At 40.2% G+C, this 25165-nt stretch overlaps 1 protein-coding gene across 3 annotated transcripts in view; it reads right to left on the bottom strand.

The window, feature by feature from the left end:
* Window positions 1–25165, bottom strand: part of sema6a (sema domain, transmembrane domain (TM), and cytoplasmic domain, (semaphorin) 6A) — a 136171-nt gene that overhangs the window by 67018 nt on the left and 43988 nt on the right. For all 3 annotated transcript variants that reach the window (XM_055039200.1, XM_055039201.1, XM_055039202.1), the window contains exons 2-3: window positions 9449–9611; window positions 7580–7697 (exon numbers count right to left, since the gene is read on the bottom strand). In XM_055039200.1, coding sequence (XP_054895175.1) covers window positions 7580–7697; window positions 9449–9548 — 218 coding nt within the window. In that variant the 5' untranslated portion in view covers window positions 9549–9611. The remainder of the gene's footprint in view (window positions 1–7579; window positions 7698–9448; window positions 9612–25165) is intronic.

The following is a 25165-nucleotide window of genomic DNA, read 5'->3' as shown; positions in this document are numbered from 1 at the left end:
TGTTACACAAAAAATAAAGATTTAGAGTCTGCAGTGCCAAAGATGAAGCTCTAAAGATGAATGAAGTAGTAATGAAACACCCATAGCCTTTGACACCAGATGAGAAGAGAACTTTGGGTGTCAAATGTGTGGGCTTTCCATTTCCCAAAATTCAGTGACAAATATGTGTGAGCTGTATGGAAGGTATGCAAATATTCTGCTGGGCGCAGATACGAAGCCATTGTGAAAGAATGAGTACGCAGAAAGAGAAAGGAGCTCAGTGATCAAGTCAAGACAGAAGAACAACTGAGCGTGGGCAAGAGTGTGAGACTGAGTACAGCGCAATGACAGAGAGGGTCTTCGTCGAACATGCAGCCATGAGAACACAGCCTCTTTGTGAGGAAGAATGTCGTTTTCATAACAGCAAATTTCTTCTGGGGCGACTGTAGGCCAACTCGGCCCGTCTGCTGGGTCTTTGTCAATCCATCTCACTCTCGGGCAGCAGAAAAGACGAGAATGTGATTAGCATGCATCCCTGCACCTTAAGCCTCCACCCCGCTCTCTACAAACTAAATGCCTGCACATCCAGCCTCCTCTCTGCCTCCCACCCTCATCCCCCATATTCCTTTTTCTTCATAAATGGATCATGGGTGGTAGATGGAGGGGCCCATTGTACATTGTTTTGGCTTTCTTTGGTTCAAATCCTCTTGACAAAGTGGACGGGAGGGAACCGGCAGGCACCTTTGGAATGTGAAGGGAGTTGTTGAGGCTCTAAATGAGCCCAGGGCATCGAGGGGCCCTCGCTGATGTGGCACCATGAAACGCAACAAGCCAGGGTTCACCCACCCCCAAGCTGAGGCAGGCTGTTCATTTTGAAGGTTAAAGTTTTTATTATGAGTTTTGAAATTCTCACCACATTTGCTTTTATTTGTGGCTGTTTTAGTATTTAGTATTTTGTAAAAGTGCAAATTGCTGCTAAAGTTGCAACAACAAAAAAAAACCAAATCAAAGCCACCACTGTCATAAACATGACATAACACCTGTTAAGAACATGAAGGAGTCTTTATGAATGTTTCACTGTTGTCATGAAGTGTCATTCAGTAAATAATGACACTTTTAATGCAAAGCTGCTCTCAAAGTTCATTGAAAGTCTATTAAGTCCACTACTAAGTCCATTTTGTTACTAGCAGCTTTGGGGGGGTTTCTGGGAGCCTATTAGTATGCTGTCATGTGAAAAGTTACTTTTTACTGGAAATGGACAAGGCTAAATCTGTGAAAATAACTTACTACCACATTTCAGCCTTCTTGTGAAGAAAAATGATTATCTGTTATCCTAGAACATAATTCCCCTGAACCAGTCACAAACGATAAAGCAGGTTGATGATATTCCTGCAGTGTTATCCTTTGAATTAAAGGTGATTTAGGTGATTATAACTTCTGGATCTGCAATCTTTTTGTTTCAGACTGTGGACATGGCTGGATGTCGTTGGTTCGGTGAGGAGAGAGAGGGAAAGAGAGGAGGCAAGCATGTAATCCCAGTCATTAGTGGGCTTAAAAAGGATTTGGTGGAGCTACAATAATGGAGACTCCAGTGGCCTCCACTGCAAGACCCAACAGGGAGGAGCGCCATCCACAGAGGTACAACTGTTTTCGTGGACTCAACTGAGAGAAAAAGTAATCTGGATTTTTGAGTGAAGCTGTCTGCCTCTGTGTGATTGCAAATGGCAACCACAAAATTTAGTCCTTTTGCTCTCGGTCTCACACGGATCTCACACACGCATTCTTGCTCTGATTCCCATGCTTCCCAGCCCCATAGAGGGGTGTAAACACAGTGCGACTGGTGTTGCCATGGCGAAGCCTGCCTGCAGCCCAAGAATGGCGACTATGCTCTGCATGCGGAGGGGCCGAGGACATGAATGCAGGGCAGCGTATACAGTAACACATTCACACATACCCTCATGATGCTGATTAAAACTGACCTGGACACAGTTTCAGATTTCTAATACATTTGTTTTGCTTGCATGGACTAGTCAAACTACAGTCTAACTACAGTTTATTTAAGGCGGTCTTATTATAAAAACCAAATAAACTGAGTTCTCGGTTGAGTTTTTTTTTCAGACTCTCTTGTGCTTTTGCAAACCCGGTATTGTGTTTTGTCCCGTCATGGCAGCTAAATATGATGTTTTACCAACATAACAAAATCTGGTGCACTACCTAGAAGTGGGGATCATTGAAACCCATTTCAGCAATTTACCCAATTTTCTTCTACTAATCTGATAAACACATGAATAGATAAATAAGCCCTGAATAAGTCACCGCTGCATCACAGAGCCACCACAAAGACGAAGTAGAGAAAGCCATGTTCGTTCACATAAGCTACTCCAACTATCAACTTAACTCATCAGTTAGCTTAAGAAGTCTGAACTGCTTAAGGAGACCAGAAAATTACAAAAAAGCCTTTGTTCTGTGTGCAGGAGATTTTAAAGAAAACAGTAAATACATTAAAAAGCAGCTACCACACACTTATCTTCAAACCATCTAAATTCGTTTGAAAGAATTTGCTACCAACAAGCCGCCAGTTATTTTGTCTCGTGCAATTCAACATTTGCTTTTAATAACTGGCTAAACCAACAATAAAAATAATTTCAAGCACAGCTTTGTGTTTATAAGGCTTGATAGGGTTTGGCTATTATGAACACACAAGCCATCAGAACACAAGGAGTTTCAGCTGGCCTCCTTTAAAACAGCAAACTGGACTTTCTCAAGAATGTATTAGTTCTGAGATGTTTAAGCATGTTTTTATGACTATTAAATTGGAACGGGCTTTAATCAAATTGCTTTGCAAGAAAGAAACCAGTCACTCTGACATTACTGCCGTATTTGCAGGTACGCACACGTTCAGGCCCATCCATAAATATTTTCTGGCAGAAGTAAAATCATAAATATCCCTTTGAACTTCGATAAATTCCCTCTGAATGCAGCACATAGTGTACCCTTCTCTTGAAATATGGACCTCTGGGATAGGAATCATACAGCGCTCCTCTGTCTGTGTACAGTTTATTGCTTTGATTAAACATGACTCTGCTACTAAAATACCCAAGCTGGAAGATAAATGCGAACCACCAAGATCACATATGAGAGTTTTATGCTTCTCACCTGCAATTAAATATTCATCATGTCTGAGATTAACTTAAATATTATTTAGCTGATCCATGCAGGAAAAACAGAATTAAACAGCAGCACAGAACATTAATGTCACTGTTGAGCCTTCCTAGAAGATGTGGCTTTTGCAAAAGAACATAAGAACCTTTTATGCAGCATCTGAGTTATGAAATAATGAGATCAATTTGACCTATTCAGTTCTGCAAAATATTGTGCTGGAAATTTTGATTTTATTTGCTGTTCTGCATTTTAATGAAACATTTTACATCTGAGGGCAATTGGAACTTTATAAAGCATAAATATACATACTTAATATTTAAGTATTTAGATTTGGCAAGGATGCAACCAAAAAATAACAAAAAATTACTCAAACTATGCAGATACTTTTTTTAATAGGGGAAACTAAATTTTAGGTTTTGCTCGGGTCTTTTAGTGTGTAGATAATAATCTGTTGTGAGGCTATGTCTCTAAAATCTTTTACCATGTTATCCATATTTGCAAATCCTCTGCGCTGAGAGAACACAATGATAAAAAAGTACATGTGTGCCATCTAATTGAGGACTATTTTTAGAAATCAGATTTACAAAAACCTGACTCTGTACTCTGGAATCGGCTGTTATACAGTTGTTGTAGTACAAGCTAGTAGGAAATCATGCAACTGTGATGTTATTAAATAATTCAATGGGGAGATTAAAAACCTTTCTTTCCTTCACCACAATGTTCTCGCTGCTTTCTGTAAGCTTTAGTATTAAGGTCATTTAAATCTACATCAAAGGCAGTAAAAGTCCAGTCGGCTGGCCATGTAAGTTGTTTGCATGCAGTGTGAATCCAAGGGCTCAAATAAATGTTCAAGTACGGAAATCCTTTGCATACTGATATTGTGAAGATAGCTGAAATTGATATGCATCGTTTTCTAATTTGCAATTAAAATGACTTCTAGGCTTCTTCAAAAAATTAGGAAGCACAATGTGGAGTTTCGCTTCTCAGAGAGCAGAAAATAAAATGTTTGCTCAAAACTTTTCGCTGTTATTGGCACTGGCATGTTTTATTGTGATAAATGTCAGATTTATGTTGCAAAACTCCTTTGATAATACTGATAACAAAAAGGACTTGAAGAACAGCAGAGCTGCTTCTCTACATTAAAGGTCTTGGACAGTATATCTGTTTCTTTCCCTGTTTTTATTATTTATGAAGGTGGTTAAAATAAAGTTTGTGTTGTCTCTTCTGATAAGAGCAGATATGTGAGGTCCAAAAAGGGACACATCCTGTTCAGACCAGTACCTGTCTTACTGAAGCTGAACAAACAGAGTTGTCAATGAAATGACTGTATTTTGTCAGCTGTCCTGTCTCTCTGGATGAACCACTTGATGGAAACTGAGCCTCAGAATGAAATTCAGATTATTAAAAAAATCTAAACTTGCCAAGAGCTGAATTCATGTTGAATATTGAGTATTTATATGAGTTTCAGAAGGCTAATTGTATTTTACAAGCTAGAAACTCTGAAGACATTCTCTTCCTTATGTAGACAGAAACAGGATTGAGTGTTTTCACTGAAAAATGTCTCCATTCACACCAGAGAGCTGAGGACAAATTATCAATTACTTCATCTGTTGCTGAGCTTGGTTGCTGCCAAAGACTTGACTCATTCTCTCTGCGGATTAAGCCACTTTTGTCTGTTTACAATTTCATCAGTTTCTATGTTTGTATGCATGGCACAGCTTAAAAATCTTGTGATATTTTTCTTTTTCGTTCGCTTTGCCAATGTGGAATCAGGAGCCAAAGGGATTTTATACACTGAACAGTCATTCAAAAACAGGCTGAAACAGTGCTGGGCTTTGGACGCTGTTCACAGAGCCCATCTGCAAGCTGCTGCACACCAAGAACTGAGGCGAAGCTAGTCTAGAGGCATGATGGCAGAGCAGTGTGGCACTGGCCCCAGAATAAACAGGCCATTTAACTGGACAACCTTCATAAAAGCAACTATTGATGCAGCTCAGATTTTTATTTTTTTTTTTGTCTCGATTTGCATCTTGCCTTTGCCAAATATTGGCTCGCTTTTAAATCAGTCCCTGAGGTGGTAATTGTCTCCGCTGTTTGCCTCATGCTGTTGCTTAACTTCTACATGTCTTTATCGATATCCCGTTAGAGCCGATGGATGTTCCTGCCCACAGCTGTCACTGGGGTGCCCATGTAATCGACGCTAAGTTTCCTCCCTGTCTGGATCAATGGCAGTCATTTGACTCTGGTCTAATCTGAAGCAGCCACCCTGCTCATTCATGGGTCGCATGCCGTGACCAAGTGTGAAAATTCCTGTCTGCTTTGAGTGGGCAGACGTGACGGGGACTGACGCGCCTTCAGGAAAAAAGAACACATGTGCAGACAGGATCTTGGGGCTCCGACACCCACAAGGGCTCATGTTCCCCAACCCGTCCAAACATGCAGGCGAAGAAATAACTTTTAAATCCACGGGACAACTGGTCAGCACACAAACGCAGACACATACAGACTCCTCCAATAAAGCCTCAGTGCCTAGTTTCCCTCCTCGACCCTTAAGACCTGTGCTACCCCATGTGGAGCAGGTGGGCGACAGCCTCCCTGCCTTTCTTTCGCTCTACTTCCTCTCACTTTCCACACACCTCTTCTTAATGACCGCCGATGTCTTAAAACGTTCTGCCACTTAAGGCAGCAGACTCCCTCCGCAGCTTAATTTGACATGCTTGGGAGAAAAATAAAGAAAGACCCCCATTGTGTCTTTTTCAACAGCCTCCAATCAAGCCTGCCACTCAATTAGCCATAATTGGCACAAAAAAGATAAAAACTTCACAATGATACATTTTTCTTCCATTGCTGCAGTTTTTCTATTTTATCCTGCACTTTCAGACCTCAGCATAAGGTTAACCTCGCTTGTCAACTGAATATGGATATAATCCCTTTTTGGCTTGCTCACTTTGCAGAAAGAGGAAACAGCAAGACCATAAAAAAATACCTGAAACTAGAGGAAAAATAAAAGAAAAATGGATTTTCTCCACGACTCCACATGGTGTAGCTGAGCTCTATTTTCTGAAAAGACAGACTGACAGATGGAAACAGTTTTACAAAAGAAAATAAATGCAGGTGACAGACAGGAAAACAAAATGTAAACCAAGCTTGAGAGACTTGAAATTGATTTGTTAGGTTTCCGCAACAGATAGTGGAAAAACAAAATGTTGATGATATTTTATTACTGTCAGTTTCTATTTAAATGCTGTTGCAGTCGTTCAGAAAGGGAAAAAAAAAAAGAAACAACTCCAACTTTCAATGTTATCCCTCGTCTGTAATTTTCTGTTGCGTGATTATAAGTGGGTGCTTTTAAAAGTGCGACATGAGTCCAATGGGACCTTGTAAGAGGTAAAATGAGCTTTGGCTGAGAACAAGCTTAAAATTGAAAACAATTATGATGCAATGAGAGCAGCAGTCCTCACAACCAAGTCAGAGCATTTTCCTCACTACATCATCAACAGATTTACACAAAAAGCCACAATAGCATGAAATTGAAAAGCAACTTCAGACGTAGTTTGAAAAGAGTTATGGTGACCAATGCATGTGGTACAGCTTGAGATGCACCTGGACAAAAATCAACATACAATTTTCTCTCAGGACAGAAATGCCAATGCAGAGCGTATTTTTCTTTGTTTGAACCAAACCAAATAAAGAAGGAAGAAAGAACGCTCCAGGTTCTGTAACAGAGGAAGTATATTTAATGCATGTAACCTTTTATTCTGATCGGTAGCTCTTTCTATTTTAGAGAAACTTTCACACATTTTCTCTGGACTTATTGTACTTCCTGTTCTTAAGATGTTTATCTTTACAAGTATTGAAAATGTTTTTCTACATTTATACTACAGTTTACATGGCACCAAGCCAACCAAAGCAACTTTCTTTGAAAAACACTTGTAATAACAGAAAGTACTTGCCAAAACACTGAACCAAATAGAGTAAAAGAACAAAAATAACAACAAAACTGAATGAAATTGATTAGTATCAGTAAGATAATGCAACAAATGACTTGTATCTAATTGGAAATGCCTAAGAAGTATGTCTTAATATTGATTGGTTAAAAATTATTAACTGAACTAAGCAGATTATAGGTCCAATTCCCTGGTACACTGGTCACCACATGCGTTTGGCATAGTGAGGAAACTGAATCTTCATTATCAGAGAGACATAAAATCTGCACAGCTTATCATGAAATTATGTAAAATTATTATTTGATCACTGCTGTGGAATATGTTTTGCGTTGATGTAAGTTTTGCCCAGAAAGTCTGAGGAAACACTGAAAGAATCCACCTTAAAAAGCTTACAATGTCTGTCCCATTGAAAGGATGAATAAATGCTGTGTGAATGAAATTATAAACAATTACAAATCAGGTTAACAGACTGAACAGTGATTGCGACATACCTGGCAGCAATGTATAGCGTCCTGTTCATGATCAGGATGAGCTGGATGTCCAGTTTGTGCCGCTGTGTGTTGTTCCTCCCAGGTTTGTGGCCCACGAATGCTGGATACTGTTTTGTGTCTGTCAAAAGGTGAAAATTAAAATGAAATATCCCCTCAGTTAAAAGAAAATAACCAGTTATTATGAATTTCTGGGCCTCCAAAGTGTCTTTGTTTGACGAGGGAATGCACTCAACCTTCTGGGCTCAACTTCAGTATGGTAGTAACTTTATTATGGCAGAACTGTTAATGTTTGTTTTTAAAAATTTTACATAATTTTAACAATATGGAATAATTTTAGTAACTGAAATGCACAGTAAAAACTGAAGAAAATGCATTTTTGTAAAATATAATAAAAAATGCTGCTTCAGTTATGGAATAAGTAGGGCAACCCCACATGTATTTCTACTAAAAATGGTTAATATCACACAAATGTGTATCATTTCAGGTGCCTGCGACAACAACGTGTGCAGAATTTGCTACATTGCTCAGCATTTTTAAAGGAGGTTTGCCTTGTGGGATGCTCCTGACTGCTGAAGTGAGAGTGATCTCAAAAAGTGTGAAGGTTAGACAAAAGTTTGCCAAAAGCAACATAGACGAAGGCCAAGACCACTGGAGTCGTGTTTTTTAGCAGATGGGGGTAAAATATTATTTCTTTGAGGAGACAACGAAAGACAAACTTAACAAAGACCAAATACAGTAGACCCACATAACAAGTGTGAAGCATAGAGGGGAAATGTCATGGAGATGCTTCGTTGTAGCAGAACCTGGTCAGCTCATCATCACAGAGTCCATTTGGGAAAATGCAAAAAATGAAAGGAAATCCAAGTGGACCCTGCAACATGACAATGACCTTAAACATACCAGTAAATCCCCTGAGGACTGGCTGAGGATTAAGTCATGGAAAGCCCAGATCTTGATCTCAATTAAAACAGACCAAACATGTTAGAACACCTCAAACATCTCACCACTGAGTGAGACAAACTGTCCTCAGAATATTGTCACTGGCTAGATGGTTACAAAAAGCATCTCAATAAGTTTGTTTCCACTCAGAGGAATTATTAAAGTGTCCTGATTTTTTTTCTGAGCTGGATTTAATTTTGCTCAAATTTTGTGTAATGACTCGGGTACTTTTATGGTTTTTGCTTTATAGATCCCAAGTTAATATAAAAAGAGGTGTCCTAATATCTTTCAGTTGACCAAATATGCTGCTTCGCTCCCTGTGTTCACTCTGTTATTGGTGGTTTTGGACGACAGCGCTTGGTTTGAGGAAACAGTCTGAGTAACACAGGTCCGCGTGAGGCTGTCTGGCGTCAGTTCTGGTTTTCTCTGCCAGGACACAGAGCATTACGCCCACAGCAAGGAGAACAGGACACGATGCAGGGAGAAACACTGGGAGAAACACAGAAAACAATGACCATATCTTTACAGCTTTCCAGAGCATGCTCTATCAGAGCAGCACAAGCACCTTGACAGCAGATTATCCAATCATGTGAGGTGGGCTCAGTTTCAAATGCTGCCTTAGGTCTTTTATTTTAGTCCATGTATAGGGCCTATCCTTTGGTGCCAATTTGCACTCCAGGCCTGCAGAAGGAGTTCATTTTTGTGGGGAAGGTAAGTGCTGTAGAGGAAGCACTCGTTGAGAGGGTGTCGGAAGAGTAAAAAGATTGAACAAATGAGACGCATACAGAGAATGGAGAGTTCTGAAGTACAAGACAAAGAGGGAAAAGAGAGAAAGCAGAGAGACTACTTCTAATGAGAGGATGGATTGTGCACAAGAGAAGAGATAATAACCCAGAGAAAAGAGAGAGAAGCAAGGAAAAAAACACTTACAGTTGCCATGTGAGATGCTAATAGGCTCACTGTCCTCAGGGAAACCCGCCCCGGCTATTTGCAGTAGCGTGAAGTAGAGTACTAAGGCCTCTGACCTCATGGTCACTCCAACACCGCCGACGCCGCTGCTGCTGCTGGTCCTCTGCTAAAGATGTGGTTTCGCCTGCACAGGAGGAGACACAGGCAGAAGGGTGAGGATGAGATTCTCAGAGACAATAACAACAAAGTTCATGGAACAGTTCTTTCACCTGGCAGCAGAATCAATATTCCCGCGTTTGATTGCTGCATTTCAGGTCAGAGGCCACTTCACACATCCCTCCTAAATTAGCTGTTTGAGCAGTTTGACCCAGCTTCTCTCAGTCAGTCTGAGTTATATTTGTAAGCATTTTCGATGACTCAAGTAAGCCAACGTGCAAGCAAAACCAAATTAATTGGATTAGGGAGGTAATATGCGTCATAGATCAATGTCAGGCAGAGCAGATCTCTCCCTGCAGGAGTATGACAGGGTCTTAGTGAAGCAGGAGTGCTCTTGTTGAGATTAACCTGCTGCAGAGCGTCGGCCATGCGTGGAGATGGGGCAGGGCGGCATGGCAGGTCCTTTATTTCATACTTTGCACTCTCTTACAAGGGTAGAACAATCCTGCACACTGACTTTTACATGTTCTGGGACATGATACGCAACCTACTGAATCAGAGTATGGATAACAGACCACTTTATATGAAGCATTTTGGTTTTTATGTTGATAAATACTAGGACTGTGAGCATTAATGCATGTGATTAATCTAAAACATTGAACGCATTAATATTATATAGTACAGATTAATCACAGTATCTATTTTAACCAAAAAGCCTCTCTGCCACACAGGGTTGCGTAGTTCAAAACAGCACTTAAGACTGCGTTTAATAATGCAGAATCACAAACATGAGTGAAAAGATCAGTAAGGAGTCACCGATGTGCTTGGAGGCAAATTATGCTTTAAAAAACACCGTAGTTAGAGCAGAAGTCCCGTATACAGGAGCTGTAGACGTTGATGGAGCATCCCGAGTTCGAATCGCATCATCATATCTGCTCCCTTTCTGTCAAATTACCGTCAAATAAAGGCGACTAGTGCGTAAAAATAATTAAATGGACATTTGGAAAAGCACAACCAGTTTATATTTAACATTGAGTTTGAAATAAAATCACTTATTTTAAAGCTTCCTGAATATGAAAACCTGTAAAACTGAGAAGTTTGGTTTGAAACAGTAAAACATTTTCTTCAACATTTTTTTAAAATGTGGATTTTTACATATCAAGCTTACAAAATTAAGCGTAGTGATTAATCATGGTTATTCACGGTCCTGGTGTGATTATTATAATTTTTTTTAATTTTAAAGATTAGATTTTTTTTAATTGTTTGACAGAAATACAAAGTATTTTTTATATGACTATGTGTAAATCTTTGTGTCAGACCACCGAAGAAAGAATCACCCCGAGTCATACGATTTATCGCATCATTTATCGCATCCTCTTATTCCTTCACCTGCATCTGTCCTTTTCTATCAGTAATAACATGTAGGACGGGGTCCAACCCTGTCCATGGTCTGCATCCCAAACCATCACACCTATTCCATCATGTCAACCTTTAAAGAAATCATCTTGTTTTCTTACAGTAACAGTCACATGAGAGCAAGTTTTTTTTTTTTTTCCTCAACGCGAACGCTGAGCTAATGCAGCATTCTCAAAGCTCAAATGGAGGCATCTGGGATTAGCTTGCTGCAGTTTGTGTGCACACAATTACACCCATAAATCATCCGAGGCAATTATTGCATCTGTAATCTAATCAGGAATAAAGCGTTTAATTTGCATGAAGCACCTTCAGTTTTTTTTTCTTTTCTCTTCTCTTTTTTCTTCTCTGCTGAAGCTGTGAGGATGAGACGTAGCTGTGCAGAAAGAGCATGGGATGCTTCAGGGATGAGGAATTGAATAAAATAGTCGATTTCATTTGCCTCAGCCTGATAAAAGTTGTTTATCTCACGCTGTATTTTCATTTGCTATTGTATATCTTAGAGGGGGAGCGACCAGGAAAGAAGAAGAAGATGGAAGAAGAGGAAGAGGAGGGGTTACTTTCTCTTTTTTTTCTGTCACGTTCCTCTGCCTCTCTTCCCCCATCTCTCTTTCTCTGTCCATGCTCCTGTGAATCTCATTCAGGAGAGGAATGAAAACACTATTCAGTGGTAGATTCATTTTAACACTGAGGAGAATACCAATACTAAAGCCTGGATACGACCTTGATCTCAAAAGCTTCTCCCTTCCCCTCCATCCTTCCTCACTTGTTGGTCTGCCATCTTATCCTTGCATGGTGAAATTGTTTTTCTTTTTTTTACATTTTAATAAGACAGAGCTATTTAAAAAATAGATGTTGCTTCAGTCCAATATCATCTCCCGGTGAAATGCATTCAGGCATTTCCAGGAATTGGTTTCTCTCAACTCCTGAGAGATGACAATAGCTTTTCTTTGGATTGTGTTGGTGGGTAATCTATGCTGATTGTCTAATTTTTTTTTATTTTGTCCAAATTGAAAGTGTATTTTTTTTCTCTTTTTTTTTGCCTGTACAGTAGGAAAAGCTAAGATGTGAATCGTTTTTGAACCTTGACCCAGAATTCTTCCAGTAATTGATTGATTGATGAGCAGGAAGTAGAATAAGAAAGAGGAAGTAGCCCTTAGGGAGTGAAAGTAGTCAGTGATGGATGGAGGCCGCACCAACCAACAAAACAAGGCACGGCTCAGATGAACGAGGGGCGATTCTGAAACTCTGCCTCATTATGTCAGAATCCTAACTGCGTCCTTCGCACAAACGCAGACGATGTTGTTTCAATTGTTTGTGGGGAAATTTCAGTCGAGTTTTCCAGACATCTTACTGGTGATCAGCTGTGGCTGGAGGCAGAGAAGCTCTTCCATCCATATCAGCAGGTTTTAATTGGATGCTAAAACCCCTCTTCCGCTGCCTCCCATGATACACAAAATAAATTGAGCACAAAACATTTTAAGTGAAAACTCTAAACCTTCCAGCGGCCCATTCATTACCGGCTGCAACACTGGAGTAAAAGGGACGAGGCAAGACACAGCCTGTCTTTACCAAATTACGCTCTTTGCGTGGAGGAACCAATTGCTTCCTTGTGTGTTAAGTGTGACTGAGTGTGTAGAGCTCTGATCTAAAATGCTTCTTTTGTGTGGCAGTGCTTAGACACACATAAAGACTGAGATCATAAGGGTTTGGGAATCAAGGATCAAAGGCACGCCCACACTTCTGCAATAAATTACCTGCCACCAAAATAACAGAGTGGAGGTGGAACAGTGACGATTTCAACTCTTTTAGAGCTTTCACTGAAGAAAACCAAAGGAGAAGATCTAAAGAGGGTAAAAGTTTTAGAACGTTGTTCTTCTGCTGTTGACTTTGGGCCGGGCAATGAATCAATAACAATATATATCGCAATAGACAATCAATATTAATAGAAAGCACGTCCGATGGAATGTTCAATAACCGTTTCCACATATCAGGATGCAGAATTGTGACTTTTGACAGGTATCAATGACGTACAAGACAGATGAACGCGACCTGGCAGGACAGCAACAAGTCACATTTGACATATCAGATATGTATCGAATTTAGGTCCGATTGTAAAAGTCCGATCTTTTCAGAATGTTATGAAAAGATCAGATACAAGTCACATGAAGGCAAAAAAATAAATAAAATTGGATTCGGCTCACTTCAGGCTGCAGTGTGAACGCAGCCTAAGGGAGCCAAATCGTAAGTGAAAGTACCTGATGAATGAAAGTGAACTCAATAGCAGTCTCCAATACTCAAAGCTTCAACGGAGTCAAGCTTTGTAGTTCCAGAATTTTAGTTCTGCAAAAGTATCCAGCAAGTTGAATAACATTTTCCACAAATGCACTGTAAGTTCAAGCAAGAACCTGGCAAGCTGTGGAAAGTAACATTTAGGGTTTAGGGATAGTACAGATTGCATTCTGAATTGATTCCATAACTTTGTATGGCCTTGAAGCACAAAAGGGAAAAGGTGGAGGACTAAAATCTTGAAGAAGGCGCATGTAGATAATAAAAACACAAAAATCCCCCTATTCCCTCTGTGAACCACACACTCAACAATCTTGTAACACACACACCTCCAAGCAGAAAAAGGTTTCATGACTATAAACAACATCCATGCAAGTCAAAGCAGACAACCAATCAAGGTGGGAAAGACGCCCATGGGGGCCACCAGGCTGAGCTGCATTAGCTTTAACAATAAACACATTAGCAAGCTTAATGATGTTGCTCCCGCTCTTGCATCAACACGTTAGCTAAGGGTGCACGCTTGTGATAACACATTTATTTTAATGACAAGGTCGGTCACAGTGGGCTTCAGGTGAGGAAGGGGAAGGAAATGTTGGCCAACATTTCTTCTCTTTGACAGCTTCGATGAGAGCACAAACAGATGAATGTAAAGCCTGGTTCTCCAGAACAACACGGCATTTCGTAGACACATGCACAATTAGCTAATCTTCAGAGGGTCCCAGCTGTTCATCTCTCAAAGCCCCCATGGTGCCCAGACATAGTGTGCAATGGAGTGAGAGATGGCTTTTTGATTACATCTGAGTAAAACCTGTTGCTGATTAACTGATGCTTCTGAATGTGTGTGGCGCCAAGGAGAAAAACAAGTACACAAATATAGCTTCACCACAAAGAACATATGTTTGCTGTCAATTGAGAAAGTGCTCTGGATTCCCTCAAGTTCAGAGGAAACAGTCTGATATCACACAAAGAGATCTTTCAGGATGAATAACTCTGGAAAATGTGAGAAAATTAGTTTCCTTTAATCTTCATTCATCATGAGGCTGCCATTATTGCAACCATGATAACAAAGGTTTCTTTGACCTAAGAAGGGATCTGACTCTTACTCATTCACTGACCCCCACCAAACCATTTGCTGCCTAAATTTACCAACTGTTTGAATAAAACATGTAATCTTGTGAAAACTGGCGTCAGATGTACGAACCAGATCAGAGGCTAGTTACAAACATAATGGAGTAGTTCTTGTGAGTTTGAGCGAGCTTAACAGCTAACAGACATTTGTACAGAGCTAATTGCACAACAATAAAGGCAACAATAAAAAGATATTTCTAAAGAATACATTTATATTTTGTTGTGCTCAAATTTCAGCGCATTTAATTAAATCCTAATTTTATCTTTTCCAGTGTGGAGAAGGGCCATAACACTAACAGGAATGAGCTCCTTCCCCTAAACAGAGGACAGTGTCATCCAAGGTCTCACTCAGTGACTAGATATGGAAGGAACACTAATAGTACCATTAAAAAAATTATAATTTAAGCAATAAAACTTCATATTTCAAACTGACTGAACTCAGGGTCACTAAAAAGTCCTTGGAAAATTGTAAATATTAAACGTGGACGTTAGGGATGTGGCTCTGATTGGAGCTGAACTCCAATCTAACTATCAAGTAGTTAAAATTTCACCGCGTTTACGCTCTAAAGCTAAATTATTAGAGGAAGTTGGAAGTATTCACATATATTTCCTTGTTTTTCTTATCAACATATTCATTTAAAAGCCATACAACTTCATTTAAATTGAAGGATTTATCCTCTCTTTTCCCACAGATGGTTAATCACTTAAAATCATATTCATTTAAAGTTATGGCAAAATTTTAGCTAAATAATTGACCATTTAGACTATATGTCTGAAATATAATGTTGAATGAATTTTCTTGGTGAGCACTGCCTCAGAATCAAGACCTTTTTGTGGGTAAATGCAGCAGAAAAATATCATAAATCTCAACTTTTCTGATATTTTTACTTAACGTTTTGTGAACTGTCATTTCTGGTCACAGACAGACAGACAGACAGACAGATACAGCCACCTCATCTGGGTGCAGAGATTATAAATGACACTTGCTGAGTTTGTGCTTTTCCAACACAAAGCCAACTTCCACCACATAAAAAAAGAGTCATATTTGTTCCTGTTTTTATAATCACCCCAGGATGAGGACCGTCTTTTTAGGGATGTGGCTCCATATAAAAGCATCTAGTCAGTTTTCTGTATTCTTTAGAGATCAGAGCCTCCCACAGCATGCTCAGGCGGAGGCAGAAAATTTACAGAGAGAAACAGGAAATAGAAGTCTTCTTCTGTAGTACAAGAGATAAATTTATCCTGTAAACATCGGTGATAAGAATAGAAGAAAACATGCCTGAGTGGGAGTGATAGGGGAGCGATTTTCTTTTCTCGGAGCTTAATAATAAAAAAAAAAGGCTATTGAACAGGTGAATTATTACAGTGCAGTCATTTTAGCTCCTTGAGACGTTTGTGTTGCATGTCTCGCAGCATTACAGCTGAAATAGACCTTGAAATAGACACAGGTGCGAATGCAACACCCATTAAAACACCAGACAACACCTTTACAACACACCATCCTTCTGAGGAGCTCTCGACCACTCGGTTATGACACCTGTTGACTGGTGAGCTGGAGGAAATTGTGCCAGAGCTGATGTGTGAAAGTAGAAGAAGATTAAACCGAGCAGCATTAAACCAAAAAAAAAAAAAATCCCAGCAAGACAGAGAACAATCCTGATCCGACAATGAGGGGGATAAAAAATGGGCCAGCATCCCAACCACCCACGGCTCCCGAATGGGGAGGATCGCCTCGCAGGTGTTTATTCCTGGCCTGATAAGTTTGCTGAAAAAAGATAGCCTAAGCCCAGTAGGTTGTGATAAGAGGAGGAAATGGAGAAAGTGCAAAGGGAGGAGACCCGCCCGTTTTACTGGGAAAAAACCCCCCAGCAAGTCTGCCATTCAACACAAACACACACGCTCGCATCAACGCCCTTCTCCTCGCCTGTTTTTAAACCCTTTCTCATCGCCTCCAAATGAATATCTGCATGGAGGCAATCCATCATGGTTTGATTATTGAAAGACAAGGAAGTTGAGTTGAATGAGGCACCCCGTGGCTGTTAGTCAGTTACTGAAATAAAAGCCTGAATGTAAGAAGTGAAAGATTGATTCTGGGAATGAGCCAAGGACCTCTCAAAAACAAATGGGAAGGAATTACAGAGCAGAAAATAAAAGAACGATACATACAATCTGCAACAATGAAAGCCTAACAAAGACATTCACGACTGACTGTAACCCTCTATCTATATTTTACTGGCTTTATTATCTAAAATACCTGAGAATCAGATGTGTTTTTGAGGTTCCTAATCGCTGAAAACAATTATCTAAGAGTGAGGCACATTGTTTAGTAGAAAAGGCGAACCAGATACAGAGGTTACAGTCAGTTGCCACCGGTTTGATTCCTGGCCAGGAATCTCTCGCTGTCCTTTTTTATATCCAGCTACAAATAAAAAAGTCAAATACAACCACAAAAATTTTTTAAAAATCCACCACAAATAAGATCTGAGTTTTCAGGACTGACCTTGGTGTGTTTGAGTGCTCTGCAAAAACACAAAATCTTACCAAGTAGTATGGATGATCCGTCATTTCCTGGCTGACGGATCATCTAAAACTAACTGGATGTCAGACAAATTAAATTTGCAAGCGACTTTAGAAAGAAAAAAAAAAAAGCCCAAAGCCGCTTATAATAAACGGAATTGGTGACAGAAACTCAAAATAGTTTCTGTTGTATCAGCAACAAAATGCACATTTGCCTCCATTGTTTACATTTCTGTTGCTGCTGACACTGTCGTGTAGAAACGGCGGTCACTCCCCAAGGCGTGTAGAGGAAAATATAATCAAATTACAAAAATACAAAATGGTTTCGATAATTAACTGTAGTCCGAGTACTGGATTTGAAATAACAACGCGTTAGATTACTCATCACTGAAAAAAGAGGTCCGTTACTTACTTACTGACATCAGAGTTGAAAGGAGTTGAAGATAAGTAAGAAATGCATTACTGACATCATTTATTTTAAGCTTGTTTTAAGTCTATAATTACTTAATATTGGGGGGGAAAGTACTTGTTATAAGTGAAATAATGTACAAGTGGAACAAGACATTTTCCCATATTATAATTGTTATAATATGGGAAACAAGATAATGGAGAAGACATAAGAAAAGAAGTGGAAATATAAATAAGGAAGGGATAGAGGATCAAAGAAAAAGTAGAAGTAGGAAAACAAAGGGGGGAGAAATAAGAACAAATTACAGAAAAGCAAAAGGAGGAGAAAAAAGAGGAAAGAGAGGGCAAATGAGGAAAGGTAAAAAAAAAGATGAGAAAAGTGGGGTAAGGAAAGGAAAGGAGTTGAAGGTAATGGATGTTCGTTGTTGAGAAAAGAGAATGATCACAACTAACGTCATTCTAACCTCACTTAAAGCAGAAACCCATGTGAAATAAATGATGAGAGGAGAAAACTACCACTCAGAGTATTGTTTTCTAAAGTAGGTCAGGAGGAAGCAACATGCTCCCAAATCTTCTCTAGAAAAAGCTTTCAAGTTCAGCCAGGAACAAAACAAATCAGTACAGAGAGTTAAATCAATCTAAAGCAGGGGTCTCAGACTCGCGGCCCGGGGGCCAAGTGCGGCCCGCAGTACAATATTTTGTGGCCCGCACCTTAATATGAAAGTATAATATTAGTGTGGCCCTCGGAGAAAGTGGACCTCCGAGGGGCCAATCAGCCAGCTCCCGCGCGCCGTACCTTGTCGGGGCTAGGCTAAGCTACACCAGCTTCGTGCACTTCACGCTTGCAACAACAGCACGGCGTGTGATGAACAGCCAGACAGCAGTCGCCTTTGCGCTTGCCATCTATCGTACTTTCTACCACAAATGTCATGATCGAGCGCAAAAAGAACGGCGACTGTTAGCGGGCTGTTTATCGTCTATGCTGCTGTTACAGATAGAAGCGTGTGACGGAGCACCTGTAGCTGCCATGACATTCAGCTACCGGAGCTCAGTGAGCTCCCGACCGGCGCCTCTCGCTCTGGCTCGAGAGCGCGCTCCCAGTGAAGGCGCGCTCCGTCACAAAGCGGAAATTACGTTTTTGCGTTAAGGCGTTCTCTGTGCGCAATTAGCTAGCTAAATACTTGTTTGAAACGTGAAACAAGAGCGCCAAACCAAATCAGATCCAGGGGCTTAAAGCACAGGAGGTTCCGTGCTTTTTTAGAGGAAATGGAGTCAAAATATGAAGATGTGCTCTATTTCACCGAGGTACGTTGGCTCAGTAGGGGAAATGTCTTGAAAAGATTTTTGAGTTGAGAGAAGAAGTAAAAGCCTTCATGGAGAAGGATGGGAAGGCTGTTCCTGAGTTGAGTGATCACAAATGACTCATGGACTTTTCTTGTTGACATCACACATGAGCTGAATGTACTGAACAAGAAGTTACAAGGCCAGGGGCAGCTCGTCAGCGCTGCCTAGGACAACGTGAGAGCATTCTCCACAAAACTTGTGTTATGGAAAGCCCAGCTCTCTCATACAAACCTTTGCCATTTCCCAGCATGCAAGGCACTTGTGGATGCAGGCACACCATTCAGTGGTGAGAAATATGTTGATGCTATTTTGAAGCTACAGAAGGAATTTGATCACAGATTTGCAGACTTCAAGACGCACAGAGCCACTTTTCACATTTTTGCGGACCCCTTTACCTTTGATGTGCAAGATGCCCCACCTATGCTTCAAATGGAGCTAATTGACCTGCAATGCAACTCTGACCTCAAAGCCAAGTTCAGGGAGATGAGTGGAAAAACAGACAGGCATGGGCAATTTTTGAGGGAATTGCCCCCCAACTTCCCTGAGCTTTCCCGAATGTTCAAGCGGACCATGTGCCTTTTTGGCAGCACATATTTGTGTGAAAAGTTCTTCTCCACCTTGAACTTCAATAAGTCCAAGTACAGGTCCAGACTTAGTGATGATCATCTTCAAGCCATACTGAGGGTCTCAACTGCTTCCTCTCTCAAGCCAAATGTGGTTCAGATTTGTGAGAAGAAGCGCTGTCAAGTCTCTGGCAGCAAGGAGTAGGCAACAGAAGCCATGTTCAGAAGAACCGTTCATGATTTTCACTCAATGTTCCATTCACGTTCAGGACACTTCATGTTCAGAAGAAATCATTAAAACTGTTAATGACATTTGAGGACTTTTTTAACTTGTTTTTTGTGGAATCCCTTATGCGGCCCACCCTCACTCAGACTCTGCCTCCAGCGGCCCCCAGGTAAATTGAGTTTGAGACCCCTGATCTAAAGCATCTCTGAAAAGAGGTTAACCATTTAAGGCAGCATGCTTGACAGTTTAACTTTCTCATATCTGCAAAATAATTTGCAACACGACATTGTTACAGTTGCAGATTATAATATTGAGAACCTATTGAGTCGTGTTCCTACTCATATTTTACCCTCCATGCTCCCTTATCAAGCCTCACTGACGCAGTGAAAATAATTTTTTGATGTTTTGTGATTTATTTTTTCTCCACCTTTCCTTTAGCGTCGTTTTAACTCTGAGAACAACAGCCTGACTAAGAAGGTGAAAATGTTTCCTGCTTTGTGGCGGAAAAAGCTTTCATGAATCAAAACAAGCCCCCTCTGTGCACAGCGCATTTAAGCACACAAACACAAAGCTCAAAATGTGAAGCACACACACGCAGCTGGCGCCAAACAAAGAACAAGGTTACATGTTTAAATATCAGAACCTTTCTCAGGCCCGTCACTCACTGCTTGTGACGACACCAGCGGGGAAGCTTAATCAATCTGGATTCAGCTGATACCGAGCTGTGTGGGCAAAGCAGAAAAAATTGCTGCTGATAAGGCTGAGCTTGGTAGCACATGGCCTTCTCCATCTCCCTTTTGATCCAATTATCTCTTTGGTCAACTGCGTCTGCCTTTTTGATGCACATTCTGTTGTCGGATTATTCATGTGCTGCATATTAACAGGGCTTGCTATATATATATCAAGGTGGTGATTTAAAGTGAAATTCACCTACGTGGGATTATTGAACCTAAACCCTTTTAAAAGGGCAAAAAGTGTCCGTGAAACATAAATGGAGGGTCTGTTCCTTCCAAGAGGAAGACAAATATTGGCGAAAGCTGTCAGGATGTCACAGAGATAAACGCCACATTAAGTCCGCAGAGACAGATGCTGGCATGACGGAGGCAGACCCCCGCCGAGCTGCAATCACAGTCTTCAAACTGTCACTCAGCAAAATGTGCATTTTAGTCAGAAATTCGCTTTACGGAGGCCAACTGCAGGGTACCTCCAGGCAGCGCTGCGCAATTTGATGCCACGCTTAGTCATGATACAGACCTGGGAGCTCCAGCCTGCCAGGGTGGTGAGTCAAGTGAGGCTCGACATTCACAACGCCTGGTGTTAGGAACAAATGATTGCATGTTTAGAAATGGTCATACTTTTTATATCATCAAACTATGTTGTAGAAAGTAAAGCATCAGATAGGAAACAGTGATGGGCATGAGGAGGTATTTACAGTTTCTCTTTGTCTCCACCACCAAAGTAAGACTTTTGGACTTTCATTACAAAATAGACTAAACTAAATAAGTCTGGATGATAGATAGTCTGTCTTTGACTAGGCCGTTCTAACACATCAACATGGAAGGTGTCCAGATGTAGACATTTTGTTGACTTTTTTTTTTATTTTTTGCTTCAGTCATTATCTGAAGCAAAAATGACTGACAGTTAAATAAAAGCAGTCCCCTACCACCACACGGTTTCATAAGTGCACACCTGATAGATGTTTGACAACACTTTCTCCCATTTGAGCAGTTTGTGTTGATTTATCACTTTGAATCCAAATAAAACAGACCAACATTAATGGTTTGAAATTCACAAAATGTAGAGAGGTTGAAGAGGTAGAAGTAGTTTTGCAAGACTGTATAAAAAAGGGAAGACATGAAGACATGAGGCATGAAAGACTTGCAGCCTTTCATGCCTCGGTTCTCTGAATGAAAACAGAAATTAGTGATGGTATTAGAGGATGGAGGATGTGATGCTGGGGGTATTTTTCCCACATCTAAAAGTGGATGGGCAAATCAATAAAACAATAGATGTGATTCTCACAGAAGAGTTATATGGTTAGAAGGTCTTCCAATAAATGAGAAAAGCCTCTACATCAATATTAAACAGCTGCTCATCCATTTATTTTTATTCTATGGATAAAAATGTCTCAAGGAGACCTGGCAAAAGGATTTCAGTTATATATTTATATTCAAATCTGCTACGCATGTAAAAGAAAAGGGAAAAATAACGTTTTATCTCCATACTTTGGGCTCATAAAATTCAGACTCAAGCTGTTGTTGTGAAGAGAGCCATTTTCAAATATCTAGGCTTAAATGTCAAAACTAACATTTGATAAGGTGTGTTGGAAAAACAGTAACAGTGCTGGAAAATTTGTTAAATTATAGGCAGATACATGGGTTTTACATTGGCCTAAAAAAATACTGTTGGAGGCTCCAGAAAACCTGAGAGGTTCTGCCTTCCAGCATGAAAACAATCCGAAATTCACAACCAGAGCTACGGAGGAACCATTCAGATCAGAGCAAATTCATCTGTCGGTTTGGTCCAGTCAAAGTCCACACCTTAAACCAATTGAGAATCTGAAGGAAGGCCATAAAATTGATAATCACAGATGTTCTCTGTCTTGATCTTGAGCTGTTTTACAAAGCTTGAGCAAACATTTCAGTCTCTAGAGGTGCAAAGCTGGTAGACTAACAGCTGTAACTGCAGCAAAAGTCTTGACTCAAGAGAGCTAAACACACACACATCTGTCTTTCTCCTTCCACCTCACAATTATGCAGTATTTTGTGTTAGTCTGTCACCTAAAACCTATGAATTTTGTAGGTTTAGACGTGGCAAAATGTGAAACGCTTCACAACTCTTATCGTGGATTTGTGTTTTTAACATTTCAACTCTGACTTGCAGCTGTTTTCTGGAGTTCTTTTTGTCTCTGAGAGCCTTAACTGGGAAAGCAGACGCGGGATATAAACAGGTGGCCTGCAGGGACTGAATAAGAGGTGTGATGGTTTTCTGTTGTTGAATCCATCTGGTGCAGTTTTCACATCTTGCAGCCTCTCGCTTCTACATGATAGGTGTGCCTCAGAGTCATTCAAGGTGTGATGCAGTCTGCCTGTTCCTCATTGAGCACCAAATGCCCTGATCATCAGCAGGTTATAATTTTTAATCCTTTTAATAATCGATCCAAACATGCTAAGCTACTGATTATCTAGTTGTTCTTAAATGAAATTCTGAAACAAAAACATTCAGTTCCGTTCAACAAAATTAAAATTTAGTAGTAAGTAATGCAGCTGGATATCACATCAGGTGCATTTATTTCAATCAACAAGCTTGCAAATGTAGCAAGATTTAATTTACTGCTCTACGTCCACAGAAAATCATTTCTATAGCCCTGTTAATGTCATCTTTCTTGTTGAGCTCCCGGCTCATTTGAGGCAGGTTCCATTATGCTGAGTGACTGAGTCTGCGTCCTCGCTGATAACTGGCTAACTGGCCTTCTGTTCTTGGGCAGCAGGCCCATCAGATCTGACTTAGCATGATGCTAATCTCTGTTTAGGTGGCCCAGAATTGGGAGAGAAAGAGTCACTCACACACACAGACACAATTTCAGGCTTCCTCTGTGTCTCTGATTTACTTTCAGACATTTTCAGTGTCTCTGGATAACAATTTACCTTCTCTGGCTCAGCTTCACTCCCCCTGCTGCATCTAAGTACCAAATAAATCCTGTAAACCAAATAAAGACTTATCATACAAACCCCGCTTCTGTCCATTTTCGTCCATGACAGGAAGCATATATTTATTACTGAGAATGGAACAAACTCAACACAATTACAGCCAGTGTCAGCCTGCGATGCTGCATTGCCGATAACAGAGTATCTTGTTCTCTGTTAGTACATCGCATCCAAGAGTATAAGGATAAAAAAAAAAAAAAAGGACATTCAATCCTGCTGCTGCATGAGCCCAAATCACTTACTGACAGTGCATTGTGTCACAGAGTGGGAGCTGTACTGCTATTGTACAGAATGAATGTGGTTATCTCCAGAGGCCATATTGTAGGAATGATGCAGCCTGCTCTAAGCGAATGAATGAGGTGCTGTAGCAGGCCGATCACCGAAGTGTCCAATCAGTATGCAGAGCGAAACTGTACACAATGCAAGGCAACAGGTTGCAAATTATATGCTGTCAGTCGGCAGCGGCGTGCTCACTGCCGTTCTGTTATTATGTCAGAAGATGAGGTAACACAATACAGTAAGCGCAGTGATTTGTGCTGAAATACGAGAAACATTTGAAGGCTATTTCTTCTTTTTTTTTGTCTGGGTTCAACCGCATTCAGTCTGACTAGACGTGACTTGATATGAACTTTGAACAGAAATACCAACGGGCCAAAAGATTTAAGTACATATAAAAACCCAGGAAATCATCTCATTTCTGTTTTTCAAGTATGTTTTGAAGTAAATCAATATTGTTTTCTATGTATAATACACAAAATTGGTATTTGTAGCAGTAATAATAACCAACTAATATTAATAACAAACACACATTTATTGTTATTTAAATTTTGAGGGACATACTTGAATAGACTTTTATATTCGGAAGTAGATTTCAAGCACTATGCAGAATATTTCAGCTGCTGGAATTCACAGTGTTCTGCTGTCTCAGGACAGGGTGTGTTACTTTTTCTGTGAGGTCACTCCTCATTTCACCGTTAAAATAAATCTATTCATTTCTGTCAGTTTTAAACAACCATCATGTCAGAGTCAGTGAGCGAGACACATCTGTATGATGACGTGAGCCAGCAGAACTATTGGAGATGCTGGAAAAGAGAAAAATCTGACAGACTTGTTTTATTGAGTGTTTAAATTGTGCATCCTTCAAAGTCAAATACATACCTTAGAGATATTTCCTTATGGTGTCATGCCAAGACACTGACATCGAAGGCAGATATTGTATAATGTTATGTAGGTATTATTTACCAGATCAATCCATTCTCAACCAGAAATACATACAAAAAGTGTTTTTTTTTTCTTTTAACGAAAGGAAATGTGTAGTATCCGTCTTTGAGCCGACTGACCAGCAGTTCACAGCAACAAGAGGGTGAGGAGCAGTTTTGAATCTGAGGAATGTTATAACCTATTTGTTGCTGTGCCATGCCTTACTCCCAGGAAAAGAAATAACAAAACTGAGAAATGGAAAATAAGAAAAATATATGGCATTTGTCCAGTTTTACCTTTCAGAGACGCACAGGCAGATTGATAAAAGGGATGTACGCCTTGGGGAAACCAGCATCTCTGTTGCTAAACCTTATTAGAGGGAAGCTGATCAGCTCAATTAGTGTGTCATTACACTCGCAGTGCCACGTACGTTCAGACATGCTGCCTGTAAGACACGCTTCATGACAACAACAAGCAAATGTAGCTCCAAGCAGGCTTCCAGAGCATCCATCAAAAAATACTAGTACTATTTTATTTTAGCAGTCTGTAAAATAATAAAAAAAAAACAGCAGAAATATAATGTAACAGTCACAAAAACAGCTTCATTTATTATGAAGCAGCAAGTCTATTAATAATAAACACAGCTAAGGCTTGTTATCCACATAATCAGCAGAGAGCCTGCGAACAGAATCCATTTAGGTTTGTAGAGAAACATACAAGTGGATTATTGGTTAACCTCAGTTAGCTTAGGATGTGCTTTTGGCTGTTGTGTTGCAGCACTTTTTGA

The sequence above is a fragment of the Poeciliopsis prolifica genome, unplaced genomic scaffold (assembly GCF_027474105.1).
Source record: "Poeciliopsis prolifica strain line A6 unplaced genomic scaffold, Auburn_PproV2 SCAFFOLD014, whole genome shotgun sequence".
NCBI lineage: Eukaryota > Metazoa > Chordata > Actinopteri > Cyprinodontiformes > Poeciliidae > Poeciliopsis > Poeciliopsis prolifica.
This window is presented reverse-complemented; position numbering and strand designations above follow the sequence as displayed.